The 24,191-nt window shown below is 34.6% G+C and overlaps 1 protein-coding gene across 5 annotated transcripts in view; it reads right to left on the reverse strand.

Annotated features, from left to right (window-relative positions):
• Nucleotides 1–918: 918 nt before the first annotated feature.
• Nucleotides 919–24,191, reverse strand: part of GOPC (golgi associated PDZ and coiled-coil motif containing) — a 47,653-nt gene continuing 24,380 nt past the window's right edge. For 2 of the 5 annotated variants that reach the window (XM_053591905.1, XM_053591909.1), the window contains 7 exons: nucleotides 19,317–19,492; nucleotides 15,173–15,338; nucleotides 14,115–14,171; nucleotides 12,635–12,730; nucleotides 11,019–11,183; nucleotides 8,397–8,577; nucleotides 919–4,274 (listed from right to left, as the gene is read on the reverse strand). In XM_053591905.1, coding sequence (XP_053447880.1) covers nucleotides 4,144–4,274; nucleotides 8,397–8,577; nucleotides 11,019–11,183; nucleotides 12,635–12,730; nucleotides 14,115–14,171; nucleotides 15,173–15,338; nucleotides 19,317–19,492 — 972 coding nt within the window. In that variant the 3' untranslated portion in view covers nucleotides 919–4,143. Of the gene's footprint in view, nucleotides 4,275–8,396; nucleotides 8,578–11,018; nucleotides 11,184–12,634; nucleotides 12,731–14,114; nucleotides 14,172–15,172; nucleotides 15,339–19,316; nucleotides 19,493–23,031; nucleotides 23,056–24,191 lie in introns of all 5 variants that reach the window. The other 3 variants (XM_053591910.1, XM_053591907.1, XM_053591908.1) reach the window with 3 other exon arrangements.

A 24,191-nucleotide genomic window follows, 5' to 3' on the forward strand; every position in this document is an offset into this window, starting at 1 on the left:
CAGACTATGCTGTACTCCTAAGAGGGTTCACAAAAACCATAGGGAGTCCTTCAGCTAAAGTCAGGGAGTGTCTTGTCATGATCAGTCATTGGCTAGCAGCAGCATGGAGAAGCTCAGCTTCAGTAGGTACGCAGGGATGGATTCCAGAGCACAGCAGCTGGGCCCTCACTATGCCATGCTCCCTCCTGCAAGAGAACTGAGAGATGCATTCTCATGGCTGTGACCCTTATGGCTCTCAAAATATACCTGAAAAAGATTTATTATTAAGCAAATATTTAGCACCAACAGCACATGGTGATTTGCAATACTTTTAACTTAAAACAAAGGTTACTCTTATAAATAAAACTACCTAAAACAGAACACTGATTAACAATAAAAATGGAGCTGGGCGTGGTGGCACTTTGAGAGGCAGAGGTGCAAAATAAATGAACAAAAATCAAAACCAATGAAAATGCAAGTCATTTATAAATTGAACAATATCCTATGAGGACAATAAGTCCTGGAGAACAGACTTTTTTCAAATGACTTAGTGAATGGGGAAATGAAACTAACACGCAGGAAGCATACATGTATTAGCACTAAATCAAAGTTAGTCAATAACAAAATGTATTTCTAAATGTTCGTAACTCAAGTCATTCTCTGAAATATGACTTATGTTGTTTTATAAAATTTATTTTACATATAATTTTACTTATACATAAAAACGTATTTAAATACTTATATATTTATATGTTAAAGCAGAAGAATAGACTCTTAAATATTCTCTCTATTGGTTTTCTAATTTTTATCATTACTCCTTCATAGATAACATCAGCTGTCAATATTTATAACAAAAAATTGTTATATCCTTTGCGTGAGCTTTATGACATATTGGTACAAATAACAGAAGCTATTAGAAATAAATAATAAACCAAAATATTTAATGTAAAAGAAGCACAAAATGTTTATTAAAAAATGAGATTAATATCATTTTAGTGTAGATGATGCCATCTTTATTTATTTACAGGCTAATAAAAAATATTAAACTCAACTCAACTAGACATAATACATTTGTCATAAATGGTGTAGATTTGAAGCTGACCATAACAGGAAGACTGAATATGTGGGAATAAAAGACTACATAAAAAGGATGTCCAATAATGTACAATTTACACATGAACCAGTATATCTTTTTCTAAACACAAAAACAAAATAAGTTCACTGTGGTGAGGAAAAACCAGCACCATGGACAAAATGTGCTAATTTCTGCTGACTATTCCATTATGATTTCCAAGACCAACAGAAGTTTCATCTTTCTACACCTCTTTTGACAACAGTCCCTTAACCCCAAGTGTTTCTTTTCTATCACATTGATAACAGAGACACCTCAGAAGAGAATGTTAGAGGTTAAGTGTAAATACACACGTGCACGTGCACACACAAACCCCTCATGTTCCATTAACAATTTTTTCTCAACTGTCCGTTTCTGTATGCATGTGTGTATTTTTCTTTCCTTTTTTCATTGGAATGGTTTTGCAATAGTTTTCTCCTGTTTGGTTTTATTCTAGAAGCTTTAGTGTTTCTCTCCTGTAAGTGTGAAATATTAAAACTGGTTCGTTCTTAGTCCTTTAGAAAGTCATAATTCTTAGTTCATCCCCCAAATCTATAATTTTTAGTTCATCCTCTAACACCTTAGTTAGGTGTTAGAAAGTACCTAGTTAAAAAAGTTCATTTTAGAAACCTAACGGGAAACTCACAGTAGCATCTGAGCAACAGTGTCTCACGTAAGCCTGCAAACCATGGTGATGCAAGAATGAAAAGGAAGATGACCTATGGAATTTTAAACTACTTGAAAAGCTTTTCATTCTTTTTTTTTTTTTTTTTTGCAGTTTTTGGCCCAGGCTGGGTTTGAACCCACCACCTCCTGCATATGGGGCTGGCACCCTACTCCTTTGAGCCACAGGCGCCACCCAACTTTTCATTCTTTTTATCAGCCCTTGAAAGTAACTTATATGATAAGTATCTATGATAACCATCTCATACAACTCTTCAAATAACATAGCAACCTCACAAAATTTCAATTCAAGGTTCTAAAAAAAACCCTTTTCAATACATTTATTAGGTAGTTGTTAAAAATCAAAGTGTCATAGTAGTAGCTTACATTTCCTAAGGATTCAGTCATAGTAGGTAAAGAATGTTCTCTGAAAAAAAAAATGTCATGCTCATTCCATCCCAGGTTGTATTTTAAGAAGAATAACATGGTTTTATGTCAAAGCAAAGAAATTTTCAGATCTGCCACTATATGGAAATTTTTTTGACTTAAACAAATACAGTGGCTAAAATCCAGTTCACAAATCTCATGTCATGCATGGGGGTATTTAAGGGCTGTCCAGAAAGTATCCAGACATGTAGTAAGAAAAATAGAGACACATGTGGCCGCATACATTCTGGACAACCCTCATATGTGCTTGGCATGAGCGAATGCATATGGAACAATTTTTTCTTTTAAGAGGCCCACCCCTTCAAGAGCAAACAATAACATATACCTTGCTTATCATTTGTACAATTAAATACTAGCTTTTGCTTAGAGGCAACGTTATGTTATAATGTATTTTAATATCAGTACCAGTAGACACTAAGAAGTGCGCTTCTATTACACATTAACATGGTGATATACAGATGAACAAAACCACCCAAAACAAACCACAAATGAGCAACAGTTAAGACATTACATTTATAAATAGCAAAATCACAAAATAAAGTATACACATATTATAAATTTTACCTTTGAACAAATATATAGTGCATCTGGGAAAGACAAGAAAATGTGTTTTATCATAGAACATCTGTACGCTACAAATGAAGATACTGGTAATATTCTAAAAGCCTGGTAGGCTTTCTCCCACTTAAAAGTCCCTTCAATATATATCCTTTAAGACGGTGATATTAGCAAAACTATCACTTCTTGAAATGCAAGGTTTTGACTTTGCCCAGCAGATGAGGGCCTGCAGAACAGTAAAAAAGAGAGGAGGCACTCTACGCTTAATCCTGGGGTAAGAGAACTAGCAAATTCATAGTTTGCATATGAAAAGTGCTTTAGTCAAACATACACTGACATGAAAACCCAACCGAACAAGTACCACATCAAAACGCCTTCACCTCATGTTGCCCACCTTTGACCCCAGCTTTTTACATGGGTGAATCAGCTACTAAGAGAGAAAACCACTGTTTGGATGCAATGTATTTTATGACACACTAATAAATTTGAGCTTTTACTTTTAGCAAAATTTATCTTTAAGTGCCAGTACTATCACAAGACAAACTTTGTGAACAACTCACAATGTGTAAACCTTCAGGGATCCCAGAAAATAAGCACTTGAGACTGAACATTAATGGTAAAGGCTCCAACACCATGCATGGATCAACATAATTGAGAGCAGATATTTTACCCCTTCTCTCTTTCTTTCAAAAACCAGTTGATGGTTAAATGTACAGTAACTTTTCAGAAACTATTTCTAGCGCAGCACTGATTGATAAAAGATTGCTTAAAGAAAACTATTTTGGACTGCATTGAATAAAATGGAAAGGCAAACTCATTACAACAAATGATCATTAAGAATTGATTTAGGTATCAGGATGCACAATAAAGTTTTTTTTAAAACAAGCCTACGACCATTCTTCCAGTTAAAAAAAAATTAAGCCTACACTTCTGCAATTCACTGAGTAAAGTTCTGTCCTCTGAAACACCACAGTTAACATTCAGAAATATATAACAGGAATTCACTTACTGTCTGTATTTAAAGGTTATTTCTTATAAAATTCCAGTTAGCACTGTCCTACAATGGAAAACATGCCAAATAAAACAGTAGTGTTTCATTTGGTGCTCAGTAGCCTAGTAATATTCCTTTGGGAAACACATGCTTTGGTGCTTACAATTTCAAGAAAATCAAAACTGCTTTACATGCAATAGCTAATTATGGTGTATCACAGAAAACAGGGGGGTTTATGCATTAAGAATTGTTCACATGAAGCCCTGAGGTACCCTCCTTTCATTTAGGTAAAAACCAGCCTCCCTTGACCTTGTATCATCTTTGTCAACATCTGCCTTAGTGCCCCAAATTCAGTATAGTCTGATTACCAATCTCATCTGGAGATACAGTCAATTTAATAGGATTTTTTATGATATAGACTGTGCAGATCATCTAATTTCGAAGCGCTATCATCTAGAGGATTTTCACTCGAAGTTCCCAGGTCTCCATTTTCATGTGCATCAGTTACTGCCTTCTTATTAAATCCTGAAAGAAACGAAAAGAAGAAAAGTAGATACCTTCTGCTCTAAAAAAAATTTACTTTTATAATTTTACTATGCAAAAACAACAAAGGAATGTCCACTATAATTAACAGTAATGAGAATTCTTCCTTGTTATGGAAGATATAAAATATTGTATAGATTTTAAGGTATCTATTAGCCTTATCTAAAAATTATATTAAATTTCCTAACAAGTTTTCTATGAAACTTAGAATTGATAGGTATAATAGTAAAATTCAATTTTACTTATTATACACAAATAGCTACTGAATTATGAATCACATTTTTATACTTTTGCTTTTGTAACCATTTAACTTTGCTTCACAGAGGCACATACTAATTGATCACTAAAAATCTACTGTGCTATTTATGTCTCTATATTTGTGCCAATACCATGCTGTTTTGATCACTATGGCCTTGTGTACAGCCTAAAGTCTGGTAGGCTGATGCCCCTGCTTTTGTTTTTATTACTAAGAAATGCCTTTGTGCAAAATTAAAAAAAAAAAAAAAAGAACTGCCTTAGCTATATGGGTTTTTTTCTGGTTCCATACAAAATGCAGAATTATTTTTTCCAAGTCTTGAAAGTACAATGTTGGTATTTTAATAGGGATGGCATTGAATTGGTAGATTGCTCTGGGAGGTACAGACATTTTAACAATGTTGATTCTTCCCAGCCATGAGCATGGTATGTTCTTCCATTTGTTAATATCTTTTGCTATTTCTTTTCTTAGAGTTTCATAATTTTCTTTATAGAGATCCTTCACCTCTTTTGTTAGGTATATTCCTAGGTATTTCATTTTCTTTGAAGCTATTGTGAAGGGGACTGTGTCCTTAAATAATTCTCATCTTAGCTGTTATTGGCGTATACAAAGGCTACTGACTTGTGGACACTGATTTTATATCCTAAGACATTACTGTATTTTTTGATGACTTTCAAGAGTCTTGTGGTTGAGTCTTCGGGGTTCTCTAAGTATAAGATCACATCATCAGCAAAGGGGGAGCGTTTGACCTCTTCTGCTCCCCATTTGGATGCCCTTTATTTCCTTCTCTTGCCTGACTGTATTGGCTAGAACTTCAAGCACTATGTTGAATGGTAGTTGTGATAGAGGACAACCTTGTCTGGTTCTAGTTCTAAGTGGAAAGTTTTCAGTTTTACATGATTCAGTAAAATATTAATTAGCTGTGGGTTTGTCTGTACTGCCAAAATGATATCTAGCTAAAATTTAGGTCAATCTACTAAATAGATAATAGGTTTGTAAATAAATGTTAGCTATAACACCTATTTAGCTACAGACATGTGTAAAACAATAACCAATACATATATTTGTTGTGATTTGAGTCAGTCAATAGCAATATATCATATAAGCATATATTACTGGTTATTTAAGTCACATTTTAAGTGTCTGCATGGATGACAGAGAAGGCTTCTAGTCTCAGTTGCAAAAAAAGGAAGGGACATGTTTTCTAATCCTGACAGAACACATCAAAAGGAGTACAATACAATTAAACTGTATATAGCCAGTTGCCTAACCACATAATGTTTTGACATACTGTTACAATAGTTTTGCTCAAGATGCAAAGGAAAACAATTGCTACTGCTATCTTTGTGTAGACTATTCATAACACCCTGGTTTACTGAGAGGGTAACAGGTCATCAGTTCACCATAAAACTATATTGAGAGTTCTCCCAACTTTTTGATCTCAAGATGCCTTCACATTCTTAATAAGCATTGAGAATTCCAAAGAGCTTTTGTTTATGTGGGTCATAGCTATTGATATTTCTCATATTAGTAATTAAAACTAAGAACACTAAAAAAATTACTTTGTTAAAAATGACAATAAATTCAATAAATGTTAATACAAAAACATATTTCTTGAATGACAAATAACTATTTTCCAAGTAAAAAATTTTAGTCAGTAGCATAACTTTAGAATTTTGCAAATCTCCTTGATGGCTTCCTAGAGGATAACTAGATTCTCCTATCTCTTCTGCACCATCTGTTAAAAGTAAAGAAAGTTCAGCTTCACATAGATAAGTAGTTGAACCTAACACAGATAAGTAGTTAGAAAAGGGAAGAGTATTTTAACAGCCTTTTCAAATAACTGTCATTATTCTTCTTTGGTATTAAACCAAAATTTGACAATGTGAAATTTGAAACCTTATCAATGAACTTATAATCTGTTTACTATCTTGCATTTTGAATGGATCTTTTACCCATTAATAATTTTGTAACATTATGCACTGGTCATCTGAAAAGTTATACAGCAATTTCAAAAATTGACACAGTTCATTTTATTCTATCAAAAAACAATATTCATTAATATCACCATCAATCTCATTAGAGAAGTTCTTAGGTATTGGGAAGCTGTCAAGCTCACAAAACTAATGCATGTTTTACTAAATTCTAGTTTTTACTTGAGAGCTCACATTTTTATCACTGGAAATAATATTGTCAGTTATCTTTCTTGAAGTGATTATGCTCATTTTTAAAAAAATGCTGCCAAATAGTCTGAATAACAGTAATTTTTCAGAATTCCTTCAAGTAAAAATGGCCTTCCATGAAAAAAATGACTAGTTCAGCTAGTAATTTAGTCACTTGTGTACTTTTCCTTGAGCCCAGTATCTTTGTTCAATATGCAAATAAATGCTTTATGCTTCCTTCCCACCTCACCAGAATATTAAAATAACATGACTCAAAGTCAACATTTAATACAACAACTTTTACTTTTTCATCAAGAATATTTTTAGGCCAGGCACAGTGGCTCACATCTGTAATCCTAGCACTCTGAGAAGCTGAGGCCCAGCAGATAGCCTGAGCTCACAATTCGAGACCAGCCTGAGCTAGAGTGAGACCCCATGTCTAAAAATAGCTGGGTGTTGTGGTGGGGGCCTATAGACCCAGCTACTTGGAAAGCCCTGGAGTCTGAGGTTGTAGTAAGCTACAATGCCAGGGCACTCTACCGAGGGTGACAAAATTAGACTCTGTCTCAAAAAACAAAAAACCCAAAAAGAATATTTATTTATTTATTTGAGACAGAGTCCCACTATGTCACCCTCAAGAGAGTGCTGTGGCATCACAGCTCACAGCAATCTTAAACTGTTGGGCTTAAGAGATTCTCTTGCCTCAGTTTCTCAAGTAGCTGGGACTACAGGTGCCCACTACAATGTCCAGCTATTTTTTTTGTTGCAGTTGTCATTGTTGTTTAGAAGGCCAGGGCCGGGTTCGAACCTACCACCCTCAGTGCATGTGGCTGGCACTGTAACTACTGTGCTACAGGTACCAAGCCCAAAAAGAATATTTTTAAGTGAAATTGGCATATTCTTCTTTTTACCACGATAGTGGATAACAAGAAAGAAAACAATGATTACTAGGTACAGCTGGGTGCCACTGCCTTGATTCATGTTAAGGCACCAGAAATGTGACCTCAATGTTTCTGTACCATTGGTACAAATAACAACACAGCAAAAGAAGATAAATGATGTCTTAGTTTTATTATGAAACATTTTCACCTCATAGGCTCCCCTGAAAGATCTCAGGGACCCTCAGAGATTCATGGATCACAATTTGAGAATTGGTACTCTATATAAAAGAAAATGCTAAATTTTTTCCTTCAAATGTGTATAAATAATAGCAAAAGAACCAAACCAAAGATCCTCAAGATAATACAACCTGGTTCTAATAGCAATCATAAGACAATGGCTTAACTTCTCATTCATTCTTAGCCTATAATTCATTGTATCAATATTATGAGAGAAGAATTTACCTTAAGACAAAAAGACTACGATATATTTACTCGAAATAGCATGTTGTCTTTGTTTCAGAGTCTAGAAAACTTGAATTTTATTTATTTTTCAAGGATCATTTATAGTTGAGTAAATAGTAATACACTTAACAATCAAAGATCAATCTAGTAAAACATATATGTAAATAAAATGTTAGCACAGTTACTTGTGTATAATAAGGTGTAAGCTAAGGGAAAACTATTCATTCCTTTGGTTTCTCCATCATAAGACAGCGTTATTGAAAAACATCTGTGGCTGAGGCCTTTATATTTCAAATAATTTATTAATAATTAATAAAGTAATAATTTTTAGAGTTATTTTTACCTTGTAACACTTTGATTTCCCCACTTGTATCTTTGCAACTAGCACCAGGACTACTACCTCCTTCTAACTCATCAAGGTATAAACGGTAACGATGTCCACTCTCATCTTCATACTCTACATTTTCATCGTCAGAATCCACTTCAGGAGCCACATAAACTACTTCAAATTCGATCTCTCCTCTCTAAAAAGGAAATGAAAATGAGAAAGTCAAGTTATTGTTACTGTACCTAAAAAAAGATTTCCAAACTCTATGGGGGGAGGCTTCTGAGTAGGGAGACTTCAGATATTTCTCCTGAATATCTAGAATCTAAAGAGATTAGAATGGGCCTGAGAGGTCGTCATGTTCAGAGCAACTCTATCAATCCCCTCTACAAATAATTTCCTTCAAACATTATTGTAGTTCTTTCTACTGATCATGATATTTTTGCTAATCTATTTAAAATGAAAAAGGTAAGTATTAAATTTATACTTGTTTTGGAACAAGTCTCCAGTTTAAAGTCATTCTGCCATTTTGTACTTCACATAGCAATTTAGCAAATCCATCTAAATAGTCAGATATTAAATAATCTAGCACATAAGGGTACTGTACAACCTTTTCTAAAACTAACTCAGGAAACCCCTATATGACGATTCCTTGTTTCTTACTGAATAGGTCTTGAACCTTTTTAACTTCCACCAAGTACCACAGCATTAATAAAGGTATTCTGTCTAGTGCTAATCATAGTTACTATACTCATTATGCAAAACTACAGCCTTCAATATTCAGAATAACCCTGTTATAGTCTATTTTACATGAATGAGCAACTGAGCGAGTCCTGGAGAGAGCAGACAACTTTGCCAAAGTGATAAACAAGAATGCAGGAAAACAGAAATTGGACGCCAAAGTTCTTGCTCTTTCTACTGTAATAGACTAAATGTGTAATACTTGTATTGTCGTTCTTTAACAACAAATGCACATTCAAGTAATAAGTTACACATTGTTATATGTTAAAAAAAATTCCAAGCCACAATTATTATTTAATAAGAGACTGCAATCAATACCAACAAGCCTGGCGTTTGCAACTCTCTGGAAATTATGTCCTGCTTTTGTTCAAAAAAAAGTATACCACTTTTGACAGCTACCCACAAAGTTATACTCTCTTTGGTGCTCCTCTTTCCCCGCATTTTAAGGTTATACCTCAGAATTAACATGTGCTTAGCATTTACAACTATTGGCAGCTCCTTTAGGACAGCTGATAGTTATCCCACAACTTTAGGTAATTCATCTAGTTGTGCTAGTGAATGAATGGCAAGTTGGGCTGAGAAAACACTAACTAAGAGTCTAGGGTAGCATTCTTAGATCTCAATCAGACAATGCCAAAAATACCATCTGGCAGAGAAAGATGAATGATGCAGTTTTAGTAAAGTTTTAGATGACAGAATCAGACCTGTGAATAGCAGTCATGGAGACACAGATTTCAGGCTTAATAGGAGGAAGAGCTTCTAAAAATCACCACTGTACACCCAAGGAACAGAATTCTTGATCATCAAAAAGCGAGTCCTCCCACGATGCAATTATTTAAGTAGTGACATTGCAGAGGTTTATGCATCGTGTAGAGTTTAATTGATGAGCTACAAATTCACTTTCAACTCTCAAGTTAAAAAAAAGTATATATTATGCTTTAATCATCAATGACAGGCATACTACACTGATGATCTAAGAAACATCTCAATAAACTACCAACACCTCTCTAATTCCCTCACCCCTATTCTTGAAGGAAAATAAACACAACATTTTAAGTACACTGGATAACAGATATGACTCTTGAATATGAATCTCAATTCTGTAACTTACTTGGCTCTGGAACTTTGAACAAATCTTTTAGTCTCCAAGAACCTTAATTTAGCCGTTTTAAATGAGAGAGTCAGGCTAGATGATTTCTAAAGATCCCTTCAGTTCAAATAGTCTACGACTAAAATCAATTCACTTTTAGCACTGTCTTTTCCGCAATATTTTATATTCAGTATATGTGTATAACACATACATATGTTACATATTAAAAAGTATATCTTATGCTTTACAGAGAGAGAAAGAAGGAGGGCAGGGTGGGGGAAAGAAAGAGCAGAGAGAGGAGGCGGGTGGGGTCTTGGTGTGTGACACACCTTTTTTGGGGGCAAGACATGATTGTAAGAGGGACTTTACCTAACAAATGCAATCAGTGTAACCTGGTGTCTTATACCCTCAATGAATCCCCAATAATAAAAAAAAAAAGTATATATTATGCTTTAATCATCAATGACATTGCTTTCCACGTGTGAGGTTATATTCCAAGGACTTTATATGTATTAATGTAATTGAACCTCACAACTCTGTTTTAATCCCTACCACACAGATGAGGACACTATGGCACAGGCGACTCAAGTAATTTGCTCAAAGTTGTGCAAGAATAATAAACAAAATGTTTCATTTTCAGTAAATTCTACTGAATGTCATCTACATAAATCCTGCCTAAATCAAAGGAAATAAGAACCTTTCTATAGACTTTACTACTTGAAAAACCCTGTAGGGAAATATAAAGTATTCAACAGATTCAAAAAGAACCAATTCATAGATCCAGTTTTAAATACATGAAGGGAATTTACCTGCTGGGAAAGAATGGTTACAGCTTCTTTATGCTTTGTGTCCCTTAAGTTAACTCCATTGACTGCCAAAATAGCATCCCCAACATGCAGCCCTCCGCATCTATCAGCAGGTTGCCCGGGATGAATCTCAGAGATGAGGATTGGAACACCATGTTCTTTTCCACCCTGACAACAACAAAAGGCAGTACATTAGTTTACTCTTTGTAAAGTACAGTTACAAATGATTCTAGAGATAAAATATTTTCTAAAAAATAACTTTTAATAGGCATCTGTACTGTATAAATGCTGGGTGAAATTATATTTACTACTTAGGTAATGATAAATAAATTACTATGATTATGAAAGGGTAAACTGGCTAAACTCGTGGAATATAAATTACAAAAAAATTAGTACTCCACAGCACCATTATACTTTGTCAAATCTACATCACCATGAATAATAAGATAAATTATTTTATGTACCACAAAAGTAACTGTAAGATTGTAAGAAAAGTTAAAATGTAAAAAAATATGCAATGTAGAACTGAAGAAATACAGTATTTGGTACCATGACTCTACCCCATATCACAGTTTCGTATGTGTGTGAACTTGTGTATGTCTTGTTTCTCCTGCTAAAATTTATGCTCTTTGAGGGCAGTGCATTAAAAAATGTAGGTATTCAATGAATATATATGAGATAAACTTTATTATTATAAAAAACATTTCTAGAGTAAGCAATACCAGAATTCAAATAAATATACACAGTATATTACCAAATGAAAATTAAAATAAAGCTATTACTAAGTGAAAATTAAAATAAAGGTGACCTTATTCAGAAAAGCACTGAGACTACAACTGACTGACTCCAAATATATATACCTTACAGTAGATTGCTCTCAGGGATGTTGTCTAAAACAACCATTTTTAAAGGCATCAAATTAAAAAAAAAAAAGAATATATAGTATTTTGGCCCAAAAGCCAGGGAAATCTGACAGCTAAGAAATGAGACAAGAGAAAAATAACAGACACTCTAGAGAGAAGAACAATACTTTCTGGAGCCATTTACCACAGAAGAAAATAGCCACGTCTATTCCTGAAGGCTCCCAGAGGCATCACAGGTATAGAACTATGTAGCCAGTCATAATGAAAATGGTAAGCTATGTGTACTAAAGGCACTCTTAACAGCGTTAGGCAGATTTACAAAAAAAAAGAAAAAGAAAAAGCTTACATGAAAGCGTTGGTGCCCATAGGGATAAATTATTTTATTTTATTTTGTTTTTTTGAGACAGAGTCTCACTCTGTGCTATGGATAGAATGCCATGGTGTCCTAGCTCACAGCAACCTCAAACTCCTGGATTTAAGCGATCCTCCTGCCTCAGCCTCCCAAATAGCTAGGAGTACAGGCACCTGCCATAATGCTCGGCTAGTTTTCCTATTTTTAGTAGAGACGGGGTGTCATTCTGTTCAGGCTGGTCTCAAACTCCTGAGCTCAGGCAATCCACTGCACCCGGCCTTATAGGGATAAATTTAATTATTAAAAAATGCATATTCAGAATACTCTGTTTTAAATGATGTTCAACAAAGGTGATAATTATACTAGAAACTACAGAAAAGGAGACTGGAAGCACTACTTCTTACTGTAATTGAAATGCCAAGGCCTTCGTGATCTTCCTTAAGGAGGAGAACTTTCCTAATTGGACCAACCCCTTGGCTTTTCTTTAAGGAATCTTGATCCTTATGGAGGGAAAAAGATAAATTAGTATCACTTAAATAGCATACAAAATAGAGTAAACACATACTATGTAACTTGCTTTTAGAAATCTACATTAATTGCTTGGAAAAGATACACATGCAGTGTTAACAAAATAATAGATAAAACAGAGAAATGAAAATAATTATTCTGTTGATTTTTTTAAATATTCATACATCTTTTAAATTGCAGGAATTACAAAAGAAACTACTTATAAGAATTAACTGATGAACAAATATCTTTAAGAAATAAAAGTCAGTAACTATCTTAATTAGAAAATGTCTTAAGGATTTATAATCATTTTAACTGAGTTGAAGAGTTGAAAAATTCTAATTGGACCACTAATCATTTCTTCATTCTCTAATGCTCTGAGTCCATCTCTTAAATAAAGGACCTTACTCCATTAATAATTCTTTTTCTGGTACCTTTGCTCTTTCCTTCTTTTCTAAACTCCTTTTCTAGTCAGTGGGTAAAAAATTCTAAGGCTCTCCAAGGCTTTAAAATAGTGACTATGTTTCAAACACAAAAACCAAAAAACACTTCAGATCCTTCACCTTCTTCTTTAGCAAATATCCTCTCCTCCCACTTTCCTTATGGGCCAACGTTCATCCTCACCATATCTGCTTCCTTGCCACCCACAATCGGTACTCTGATCTCTGTAATGAAGGTTTTTCCTCTAGCTGTATAATTGGAATTTTCTTCTCTGTGATCACTGGTAACCAATATTGCTACATCCAATCAACATGTTTTATCATTAATTTACTTGAAAGTTAACACTATCAACTCTGCCCCGTTCCTGAAACCCACTCTCACCCTTGGTTTCTAGTACACGACTTTCCTAGGGAGCCTGTGCAGGCTTGACAGCTCCATCTCAGACTCCTTCCTTTGGTGATGCTTTTCCTGCCCTCATTCCCTAAGTTCCTATCTTTGGCCTCCTATTCTTTTTACTTTATACTCTTTCTCTAGGTGACTTAATCAATTTTATAGTTTCAATTACAATAAATGGATGATTTCCCTAATATTTTTCAACTCAGAATTCTCTTCGGAGTTTTAGAATCACATATCCAATGGATGCATCTAGGATGTGCCATGGGTACCTCAAATACTACACGTCTTAAACTGATCTCATCATCTTTCCCCCAAACCTTTCTTTTCCTCTATTTCCTTTATTAATGGAAATGCCAGATCTCAGTCAGCTACTCAAACCAAAAACCTAGACTCTTCCTTTTCATCTACTTAACCAAAAGCAACCAGTCACAAAAAGTCCTTCTACTTCCAATTCTCTCAAACCTGTCATTCCTTTCAAATGCCACTTTCCCTGCCTTTGTCACGTTCTTCTTAGATTACCATAGTATCCTTCTAACATACCTCCTTGACTCCAATCTGGCCCTCTTCCAATATATCCTCTTCACTATGCCAAAGTAACTGTCAAAAAATGTAAATCTTATTAAGTCTGCTATTTTATTTAGAAGTCCCATGATTACCCGGTTAAAGTTGAAACTCCTTTATTTAGTATAAATAACTTTTGCCACCCAACCATTACATAACTTGAGCTTCAGGTTTAGCTACTTTCATAAGCATGCATTTATCACTCATACACATCTGGTACAAACTACTTTGTCTTCCTCCTAACCTCTCCATTTCCCAAATCTATTGGACCTAGAAGTTAATGGAACCACCAGTGTCCTGGAGAAGACAATGGTATTAGTGCTTATGGAAACCCTCACTCCTATTCCACCAACTCTAAGCATGTATCAGTTCTTACAATGATCTTAGCACAGGCAACAAACCATTTTACTATCTATGGTGATAGGTTATCTGGTACTAAGGTGTGATCCACTGGGTGAGAAACATGCTTTCATATATTAAGGTCTGTATTATTAAACAGATGTTGTAATAAAATGTAATAAAGATTTATCCAGACAGAAAGGAAAGTTCCTATGCAATGGTAGTTACTGAAGACACGAGAGGACACATCAAATTCCATCTTAATCCAAGACCAAACAAGTGTAAATGTTAGTTCAGAATCTACATTTGGACTTAATTACTAAAAATTCCCTTAAAGAACTAACCCAAAGTATTTGTCAAATCATCAGTATGATCAAATGCTATCAGTCAAGCTTAAAACCAATTCAAGCATGCTCAATCATGGTCCTGGAACATTTTGAAACATGATCTAAAGGACCAGCAACATGTATTTGGTAAGCATGCTTCACTGTCTACAGAAATGTCATTTTCAGGGCATTAGTAAGTCTGTGAAGAACTACTAAAATTTCTATGAAACTTTAAATATGTCACTATTTTGAATAAGTTGAATCTCACTTCTACTTTTAAAATACCACTAGAATAAAAGAAAGAATGGAAAATCCTGTGGTTAAAGAAAGGAGGAGGAGGCTGAACAGGAAGCAGTGACAAAGGAAACATACGTGGCCTGGTGGTGCTTGCATTGGTCGTTTCAAGTCATTGCGTCCTCTACAGGCTCTGATCACAGTCTTGTGGCGATGCAAGTGTATTTCAGCTTCTAACTGGTTCCAAAGCTTATCATGAGCAGGTCCCTTCATATCTCGTCCTAGTAATTGTATTTGCTGGACTCTTCACATTGGGAAAAGAGATCAGTTAGTTGGATTTTCACTATTGCTTACTATTGACAGAATTTGGCAGAATTACTGAAGCTAAGCAGCTTTTGCATAAATCTCAAATTAGTAATAAAACCAAATACTCAAGAACTTCCTGACATCCCTCATATTTAAAAAGAGGGATCATAGGAGGAGGCAAGATAGCTGACTGGAGACAATGATTGCCAAATCGCCTCAGAAAGAAGGAAAAGTTTTAGCTGAAAAGAAAACAGAGCACAGGTGTAATTTTGAGGGAAAAGTGCCAGACCTACCAGAGATTTCATAGGAAGATCTGTCGAGCAGAACAAGAAGGAGCAAGATTTTGGTAGAAATCAACCCCTGAGAGGCTCGAAGCCTGTATCACCTTGATACCAAAGCCAGGAAAGGACAAAACAACAAAAACAAGAAAACTATAAAACATATCTCTTACGAATATAGATGCAAAAATGCTCAATAGTATAGTACTAGCAAACTAAATTCAACAATATATCAAAAAATAATCTACCACAACAACTGAGCTTCATCTGAGGGAAGCAAGGATGGTTCAACATATGTAAATGTGATTTACCACATAAAAAGAAGCAAAAAAAAAAAAAAAAAAGACCATATGTGATCATCTCAATAGATGCAGAAAAAGCATTCATCAAAACCCAGCACCCTTTCATGATAAAAATCCTTAACGAACTAGGCATAGAAGGAACATATCTCAAAATAATAAAAGGCATACATGACAAAACCACAGCAAACATCATACTGTGGTTGAAAAGTTGAAAGCATTCCCCCCTAAGAACTAGAACCCCAAGACAAGGGTGCCCAAGGGACTTCTTGAATTAATAAAAAATTTAGTGAAGTCTCAGGTTATCAAATCGATGTACACAAATCAGCTACATTTCTATATACCAATTAAGTCAAGCTGAGAGTCAAATCAAGGACTTAATACCATTCACAATAGCTACAGGGAAAATAAAATACCTAGATATATACTTAACCAAGGAGGTGAAAGACCTCTACTAGGAGAACTATGAAACACTGAGGAAAGAAATCAAATGACATAAACACATGGAAACACGTATTAATTCTCATGTTTCAGTTAAATCAATGGTGTTAAAGTGTCTCTTCTACCCAAAGTGATTTACAATCCCCATCAAAATACCAATGGCATATTTTCACAGATCTAGAAGAAAAAATTCTACACTTTATTGGAACCAGAAAGGATCCTGAATAGCCAAAGCAATCTTTAGCAAAAAGAACAAACTGGATATAAGAGTTGCAGTCTTATAGTACAAGACTACAGTAACCAAAACAGCATTGTAGTTGTACAAAATGGAGACATAGACCCATGGAACAAAATAAAGAACCCAGATACAAAACCATTTACCTACAGCCAACTGATCTTTCACAAAGCAGATGACATACACCAGGGAAAGAGCTTAACAAATGGTGCTGGGAAAATCGGATAGGCATATGCGGAAGAATGAAACAGGACCCCTATCTCTCATCACTCATTCCATCCAAATTAATTAAAGATGGATGAAAGACTTAAATATAGGCATGAAGCTGTAAGAATTCTAAAAGAAAATGTAGGAAGTCTAGGCAAAGATTTATAACTAATACTCCGTTGGCAATTATAGTAACAAATATAAATAGATGGGATTTGTCTTCTACACAGATAAAGAAATACTCAATCATTGATTGAGCAAACACACAACCTACAGAACAGAACCTCCATAGTTGACCACTACCCTACATTAACCATCTCCTTAAGTTGGCCTAATTTTTATAGACTAGCCTATACCGCATGTACTGTAAGTACAGGAAGCCTAGTTCTTACGCTAACAAGTTTGTTACAGTCTCTTGGGTGGTCAACTTACAGAGGTTCTACTGTATTTGCTAATACCCAGAATCTACAAAGAATTTAAATCAGCAAGAAAAAAAAACAAACAACCCCATTAGAAAGTGGGCAAAACACATGAACAGAAGTTTTTCAAAGACGGTAAGACAAATGGCCAAGAAACATATGAAAAAAATGCTCAACATCACTACTCATCAGAAAAATGCAAATTTAAACCACAATGAGATACCACCTTACCCTTGTTAGAAGGGCTTTTATTAAAAAGTCCAAGAATAATAGATGCTGGTACAGAGTAGAGCAGGAATGCATATGTGAAGGCCTGACAATTGAGTTCATGCACTCGTCCCACCAGTGCTTTGGAGGGTGGACTAGGCACTGGCATCAGTGCAGAGCTTCCCAAGGGTGTACTTTGAAGGTACAAAGTACAAAGATACTTCATATCTATGAAAACTGAAAAAAACATGTATATTCAAGTGAAAGCCAGTTTAAAAAAATTTCAAAACAGGAACCAGTAAGAACTCCTTTAGTTATATACTCAATTCATTCAAATACATCTTAAAAACATAATTAAATAGAAATAACAACATGAATTATATCAATTAATGTGTGTTATGTGTCTTGATATAACCCAAGTAACTAATTAAATTCAAATACTACTAAGTATTCGTTTTGGAGAAGATTAAATGTTTGAAAACATGTCTTTTAATGACAGTTTCTTTTTACAAAATATTTTCTTTTACTTCATTTTATTATTTTACTTTACTTTTACCTTTACTATTTTATTATTATTACTTTTTTTTTTTTTGAGACAGAGTCTCAAGCTGTCACCCTGTGTAGAGTGCAATGGCATCATTGTTCATGGCAACCTCAAACTCTTGGGCTTAAGCGATCGTCTTGCCTCAGACTCCCAAGTAGCTGGGACTTCAGGCATCTGCCACAACGCTCGGCTATTTTTTAGTTATAGTTGTCATTGTTGTTTGGCAGGCCTGGGATGGATTCGAATTTGCCAGCTCTGGTGTATGTGGCTGGTGCCTTAGCCCCTTGAGCTATATTTTAATGTTATTTTGACAGGGTCTTTATCTCTATTGTTCTAGTCTACTAGAGCATAGTGACAACATCACAGCTCACTGCAACCTCAAACTCCTGTGCTCAAGTGATCCTCCTGCCTCAGCCTCCCGAGGAGCTGGGATTACATGCATGTGCCACCACGTCTGGTTAATTTTTCTATCTTTTGTAGAGTTGAGGGTCTTATTCTTGTTCAGTCTGGTCTTGAACTCTTGCCCTAAAGTGATCTTCCCTCTTTAGTCTTGCAAAGTGCTAGGATTAGGCTCAGCGCCTGTAGCTCAGCGGCTAGGGTGGCACCCACATACACTGTAGCTGGCGGGTTTGAACTCAGCCTGGGCCTGCCAAACAGCAATGACAACCACAACAAAAAAAAATAGCCAGGCTTTGTTGCGGGCACCTGTAGTCCCAGCTACTTGGGAGGCTGAGGCAAGAGAATCGCTTAAGCCCAAGAGTTTGTGGTTGCTGTGAGCTGTGATGCCATGGCACTCTACCAAGGGCGACGTAGTAAGACTCTGTCTCAAACAACAATAACAACAACAAAAAAAGACAGTGCTAGGATTATAGGTGTGAGCCACTGTACCCGGCCTGATTATTTTAAATGTAGTTAAAAGTTATTACAAAACTTTTACTTCAGGATAATGTTAATTATTTTTTCTTTGCTCCACATAAGTTTTTACTGTAACATTAAAATAATACACATAAAATGACTTAGTATTAATAATAAATCACCAGATAACTTACTTAACAAAATCAAGGCAAGAACAACTGTGTATTATTGTGATAAAATCACTGTCATTAACTTAACATGTTGGAATTAAGTTAACGTGTGTGTGTGTGTAAACTATATTTATTTATTATGGGTAAATAACTCTGCAATATATAATGCAGTCAATATTAATTTAACAACAGTAAACTATAATCAACTGTGAAACAATTCTGAGAAAAAAGATTAATGTTCCATTTACCACAAGAAGTAAGAGTCAACCTCACTGAACCAACCTGCCGCGTGAGAGCAGAAGCATCCCATGTACTACGCACCTTCCTGCCAGTTCCTTGTCCAGGTACTTGGCAGCCAGCCTTGCCCCATAAACTTCAGCCTGGAGAACAGCTATATGTCTGCGAAGGGCCTCATTCTCTTTTCTCAACAATTTCACTTCGGCTTCAAGTTGAACTTCTTTCATTTTTTCTTTTTTGTTTGCTTCCAGCTCTCTTTCCTATTGTAATTTTTTAAAAAACATAATTTAATGATAATACTTTTAAGACTCTTTAGTAGTCAGTTACATTCCTTAAAACATACAAAAACATATGGTTTATAATACAATGAAAGTATGATATATAATAAAAACTGCTACTTCATTTCTATAAAATGAAACATAAAAATTTGAATCTAGTTCTTTTTAACTAGTACCATAACATCTCGGAACCACTTCCAGATAATTGTATGCCAGATTGAGGGCAATATTATCATAACATATTAAAGGAGAAGCTTCAATGGATAGTTGAATTTGGTATTTACTTTTTTAAAATGACTTAAGAAACTAGACTAATATAGAAATAATCATTCTTGCGGCTGTTCCCAAACATATAATTATGATTCAAGCAAGCTGAAATCATAGACAGAATTATGTTTTATAGCTAATTTATCTTGGAGGCTTACAAGAAACTTTCAATGCTTAAAGGAAAAGAAACATTTTACTTTTTTAAAAAATATTTTATAGTCATGAAGAACTGCTAGTAACAACTCCATTGAAACATCGGCACATTAGAAGTTTTTCTATGGATAAGCGTATCTATGGTATGTATTATCACTAAACTTTGGCATCTAGCACATCTATTTGAATGTTAAAATGGACACAGAACTGTTTTCTGAGGAAAACACTAGCCTCCCTTCCCTCCTAAGAAGCAGGATGGCCATTCATTTTTAGTTCTCATAAAAGAATGCCGTCCTCTGCTCCACTCGGTGGACAGTCCATATATGTGAATCTAAAGGTATCGGCCAGAGACTATGACCTCAAGATTTTGCCATCAAATTTTTATCACACATTGATGTGTAAGAACTAATGTTCAGATTACCTTAAGAGCATATTACCTTAAGAACAGTCTGTCTGTTTCTAAAGGTCAAGCATTACATATATATCCTTTTAGGATCTAAGCACCCAACCGAGACAAAGCAAGTACAAAATGAAAGGCACAACATCCTGCCCGAAGACAGGCAAATCTAAAACCAGACACACAAATTGTGGGGCCAAATAAAATCCTTCTGAGAGCTGAAAAAGCAGTTATTTTATTTTAAGTGTTATGTCAGGATAAAGAAAACCATCCAAATGGTGCAAACATGCATTTATCCTGAACAGAATTGCTTGTACTGACTTACTGACCTGAAGGATACATGTGAAACTTAGTAAATGTAGAATATAATTGTCTTAACATAATAACTAAGAAAATGCCAGGAAGGCTGTGTTAACCAGTGTGATGAAAATGTGTCAAACTGTTTATAAAACCAGTGTACGGTGCCCCATGATCACATTAATGTACACAGCTATGATTTAATATTAATAAAAAAAACAAATCCACAAATCCTATGAAAATATGGTTATATTTGTTCAAGAGATGTAGAAGAATTTATTCACTCATTATACAACCATGTCCCTTTACGAGGACTTAAACAAAAATGTACCTGAGCACCAGGAAAACTTCCCTTGGGGAAGTGCACTGTTTCTATCACACGGGCACTGATTAATTATTTTCCTTTTTGTTCTGGACTTTAGCAAATTTCTAGCAATTCATGGAATATATTTTTGTTACTAATTTGTCAGCTTTGGTATACTGTTACTAAACATATTTATATATATGATATATATATATATATTCAAATACAAGGCAGTAAGTACCATAATCCATTTATAGTAACAAAAAATGTATACACATTTTAAGAAAGAAAAAACTGTACTAAAATTGTAATATTCAATATAAACCAATTAACAAAGGATGACAAGTCACATTGGAGTACCTTTTGTAATTGCAGAAGTCAAATGTGACTTGAGTATTAAATGCCAACGTAGTTTTTCCCTTTCTTAAAATGTGTATACATTTTTGGCATCCTATGTATACACACATACACACAACACAAGGTAAAACTAATAACAATTACTAAATGCTAGATGGATCTATCACATCTTTGATTAAAAATATTTGTTATATATGTGACAGACAGAAGATTAACAGGCCTTTTAAACTGAAAAAAATATAGCCATTAGAACGAAATTTCTAGATATTATTTTTAAGAGGATTTGAAAAATGAATAATCTATTAATAGAATCCACCTTTTATAAAAACTTTGAAATTATTAAATCTTGCTTTATTTCAGAATCTATTAAAAGGACAGATACCAGTTCCAAAAGAAACCAGAGTTAGGATAACAATTTCTTTTCTTTTTTTTTGTTTTTTGAGATAGAGTCTCACTCTGTGGCTCAGGGTAGAATGCAGTGGCACTCTGTAACTTCAAACTCCACTCAAGCAATCCTCCTGTCTCAGGCTCCTGAGCTGCTGGAACTACAGGAGTGCATCACTATGCCTGGCTAATTTTTTCTATTTTTGCTAGAGATGGGGTCTTGCTCTTGGTTCAGGCTGGTCTTGAACTCCTGACCTCAAACAATCCGCCTGCCTCAGCCCCCTTGAGTGCTAGGATTACAAGCGTGAGCCACTATTCCTGGCCACAAAAATGCTTTTAATGACATTTATTAAGGTTGATGCAGTTTCTGGAAAAGTATTCCTAGAAGACCAAGATTTCTCTGGCTTATGAGCTAAATAAACTTTATGTTGAAGATTATCTATTTTCAATTAGTTCCATTTGTTATTTATACCATATTAATGAAATCTGAGAAACATATTAAGCTACTACTTAATGGAGTTTTAATGATTCAAACCCTAATGAATCTGACAAACTGCTAGTTCTGAAGTTAATAGATGTAAGAATTACATTTTTACAAACTCCTAGGTCTGAAGTTAATAGATGTAAGAATTACAACTTTAGTTGTCTTAATCCTATTCTTATAGAATCATTTCTAAGTTTAAGAAAAAATTTTATTTCTTAATTAACCTGTTTGTTATTAGGTAACCAAGAGGTTCATTTTATATTTATCAATAGATACCCAAAGAGTATCTTCAAAAGTAAAACCAAAGGACAATTCCAAACCTATGTTGGGGTAGTTGGAAAAATACTAAGAATTTATATATTTTTCTTTTCTAAAATAAATTCCATTAAAGCATTTCAAAATTAGGTTATTTCAAAGGCTACACAATTATTCTTAAGACTGTTGAAAAGTTGCAATGCATGGTAGATGAAAAAAAATCAACATACACCCTCTTTTTCTGGAAGTTATTTCAAATAGAAACTTAAGGGGTTAAAAATTAGGCCTGCTTAATATATCTTCAATACCCTCCAGTGAGAAAACCAATCGTTATCTTGAAGGAGGGGCTTCAGCAAGGTACAAGGCTCATAAGTTGCCAAAAATTGATAGGTTTTGCAAATAATAGCTAGAAATCATAAACAAGAGAAAAATCTTTAACAACATGCAGTAAGAAAAGGGTAATGGGCTACCCACTGAACTTTTCAGGTATTTGTACATTAAAAAATGGCCATCATTAACACCATTTTCAAATACAAAGAGTGTGACAACATGTAATATGCAAATAAAACGTTAAGAACACTTCAGCGTGACATATGAAAGCAAAACAGAGACAACATACTTACCAGCTCCTCCACAGAAGGGACAGACTTCAGATATAAGAAAAAAGTTTTATAATTAGAAAAGTATGAAACAAAGGAATTTATCTAGTGGTATATTTATTACAAGGAAAATTCTTACATGTTGATTTGGATGAAGTTCTTTGGAACAAATATACAATCTTTGAAATCTATAAATAATTTTATCAAAATTAGTCAACACAACTGGTTCAGTGTTCTTTTTATTATAGTACTCTGTTTAAAATCTAATGTTAAAATTTCAGGTAAATTCTTTTCTAGTGAAAATGTAGACCATTTCTTGATATTAATTATCAAATAGTTCAAAGCAGCAGTTATGCTGACTTTTGCGTTGGTTAAGGAAAACACTTAAATGGGCTTTAGGAAAACATAAATATTTACTTAAATTTTAACATATCAGTATTAGAAACAAATTAACCGAATGAAATTAACTAAAAACAAGTAAAACTTAAAAATATACTATTCTCACCACATCATCATCATTTCATGTCCTACCTCTGCCAAGGTATTTTACAACTGTCTTGTCTATTACTGTGTCCCTATATCGTTAACAAATCAACTGGCACGTACACACTCAAAACATACGAGGTTAAATTGAGAGTTAAAATTTTTTTTTCCTACAGCAACAATCTATGTTGATTAAGAGGACAACAGATAATTACAGTAAATTCATGCAATAAAACAATATGTAGATATTACAAAATGTACAGTGGCTGTAAAAATGTTTATTAAGAGCAAAAGAAAGTACATGCTACTGGTTGGCACCCAATTCCATTTTCTACTTCTTCCTAATTAACAGAGCTCCCATTTGACCTGAAGTGGCCATGTGACCAACCAAGAGACTGACATGCAGCTAGGGACAACCAGTGAGATGGTGGTAGAAAGTAATGAGGAGGATTTCATAAAAAGTCCTCTCCAGAAGGGAACACGGCTAGGAAACACCTTTTTGCCCTTCCCTTAGAGTTGTCCTTCTTCCTACCTGGAACGCAGACATGAAATCCTGAGGATGAACATCAAGAGCTAAAAATGGTAGAAGGAATCTCTTCCTTTTTTTTTTTTGAGACAGTCTCACTTTGTCGCCCTGGTAGAGTGCCGTGGTATCACAGCTCACAGCAACCTCAGACTCTTGGGCTCAAGTGAGTCTCTTG

This window comes from Nycticebus coucang, chromosome 5 (assembly GCF_027406575.1).
Source record: "Nycticebus coucang isolate mNycCou1 chromosome 5, mNycCou1.pri, whole genome shotgun sequence".
Classification (NCBI taxonomy): domain Eukaryota; kingdom Metazoa; phylum Chordata; class Mammalia; order Primates; family Lorisidae; genus Nycticebus; species Nycticebus coucang.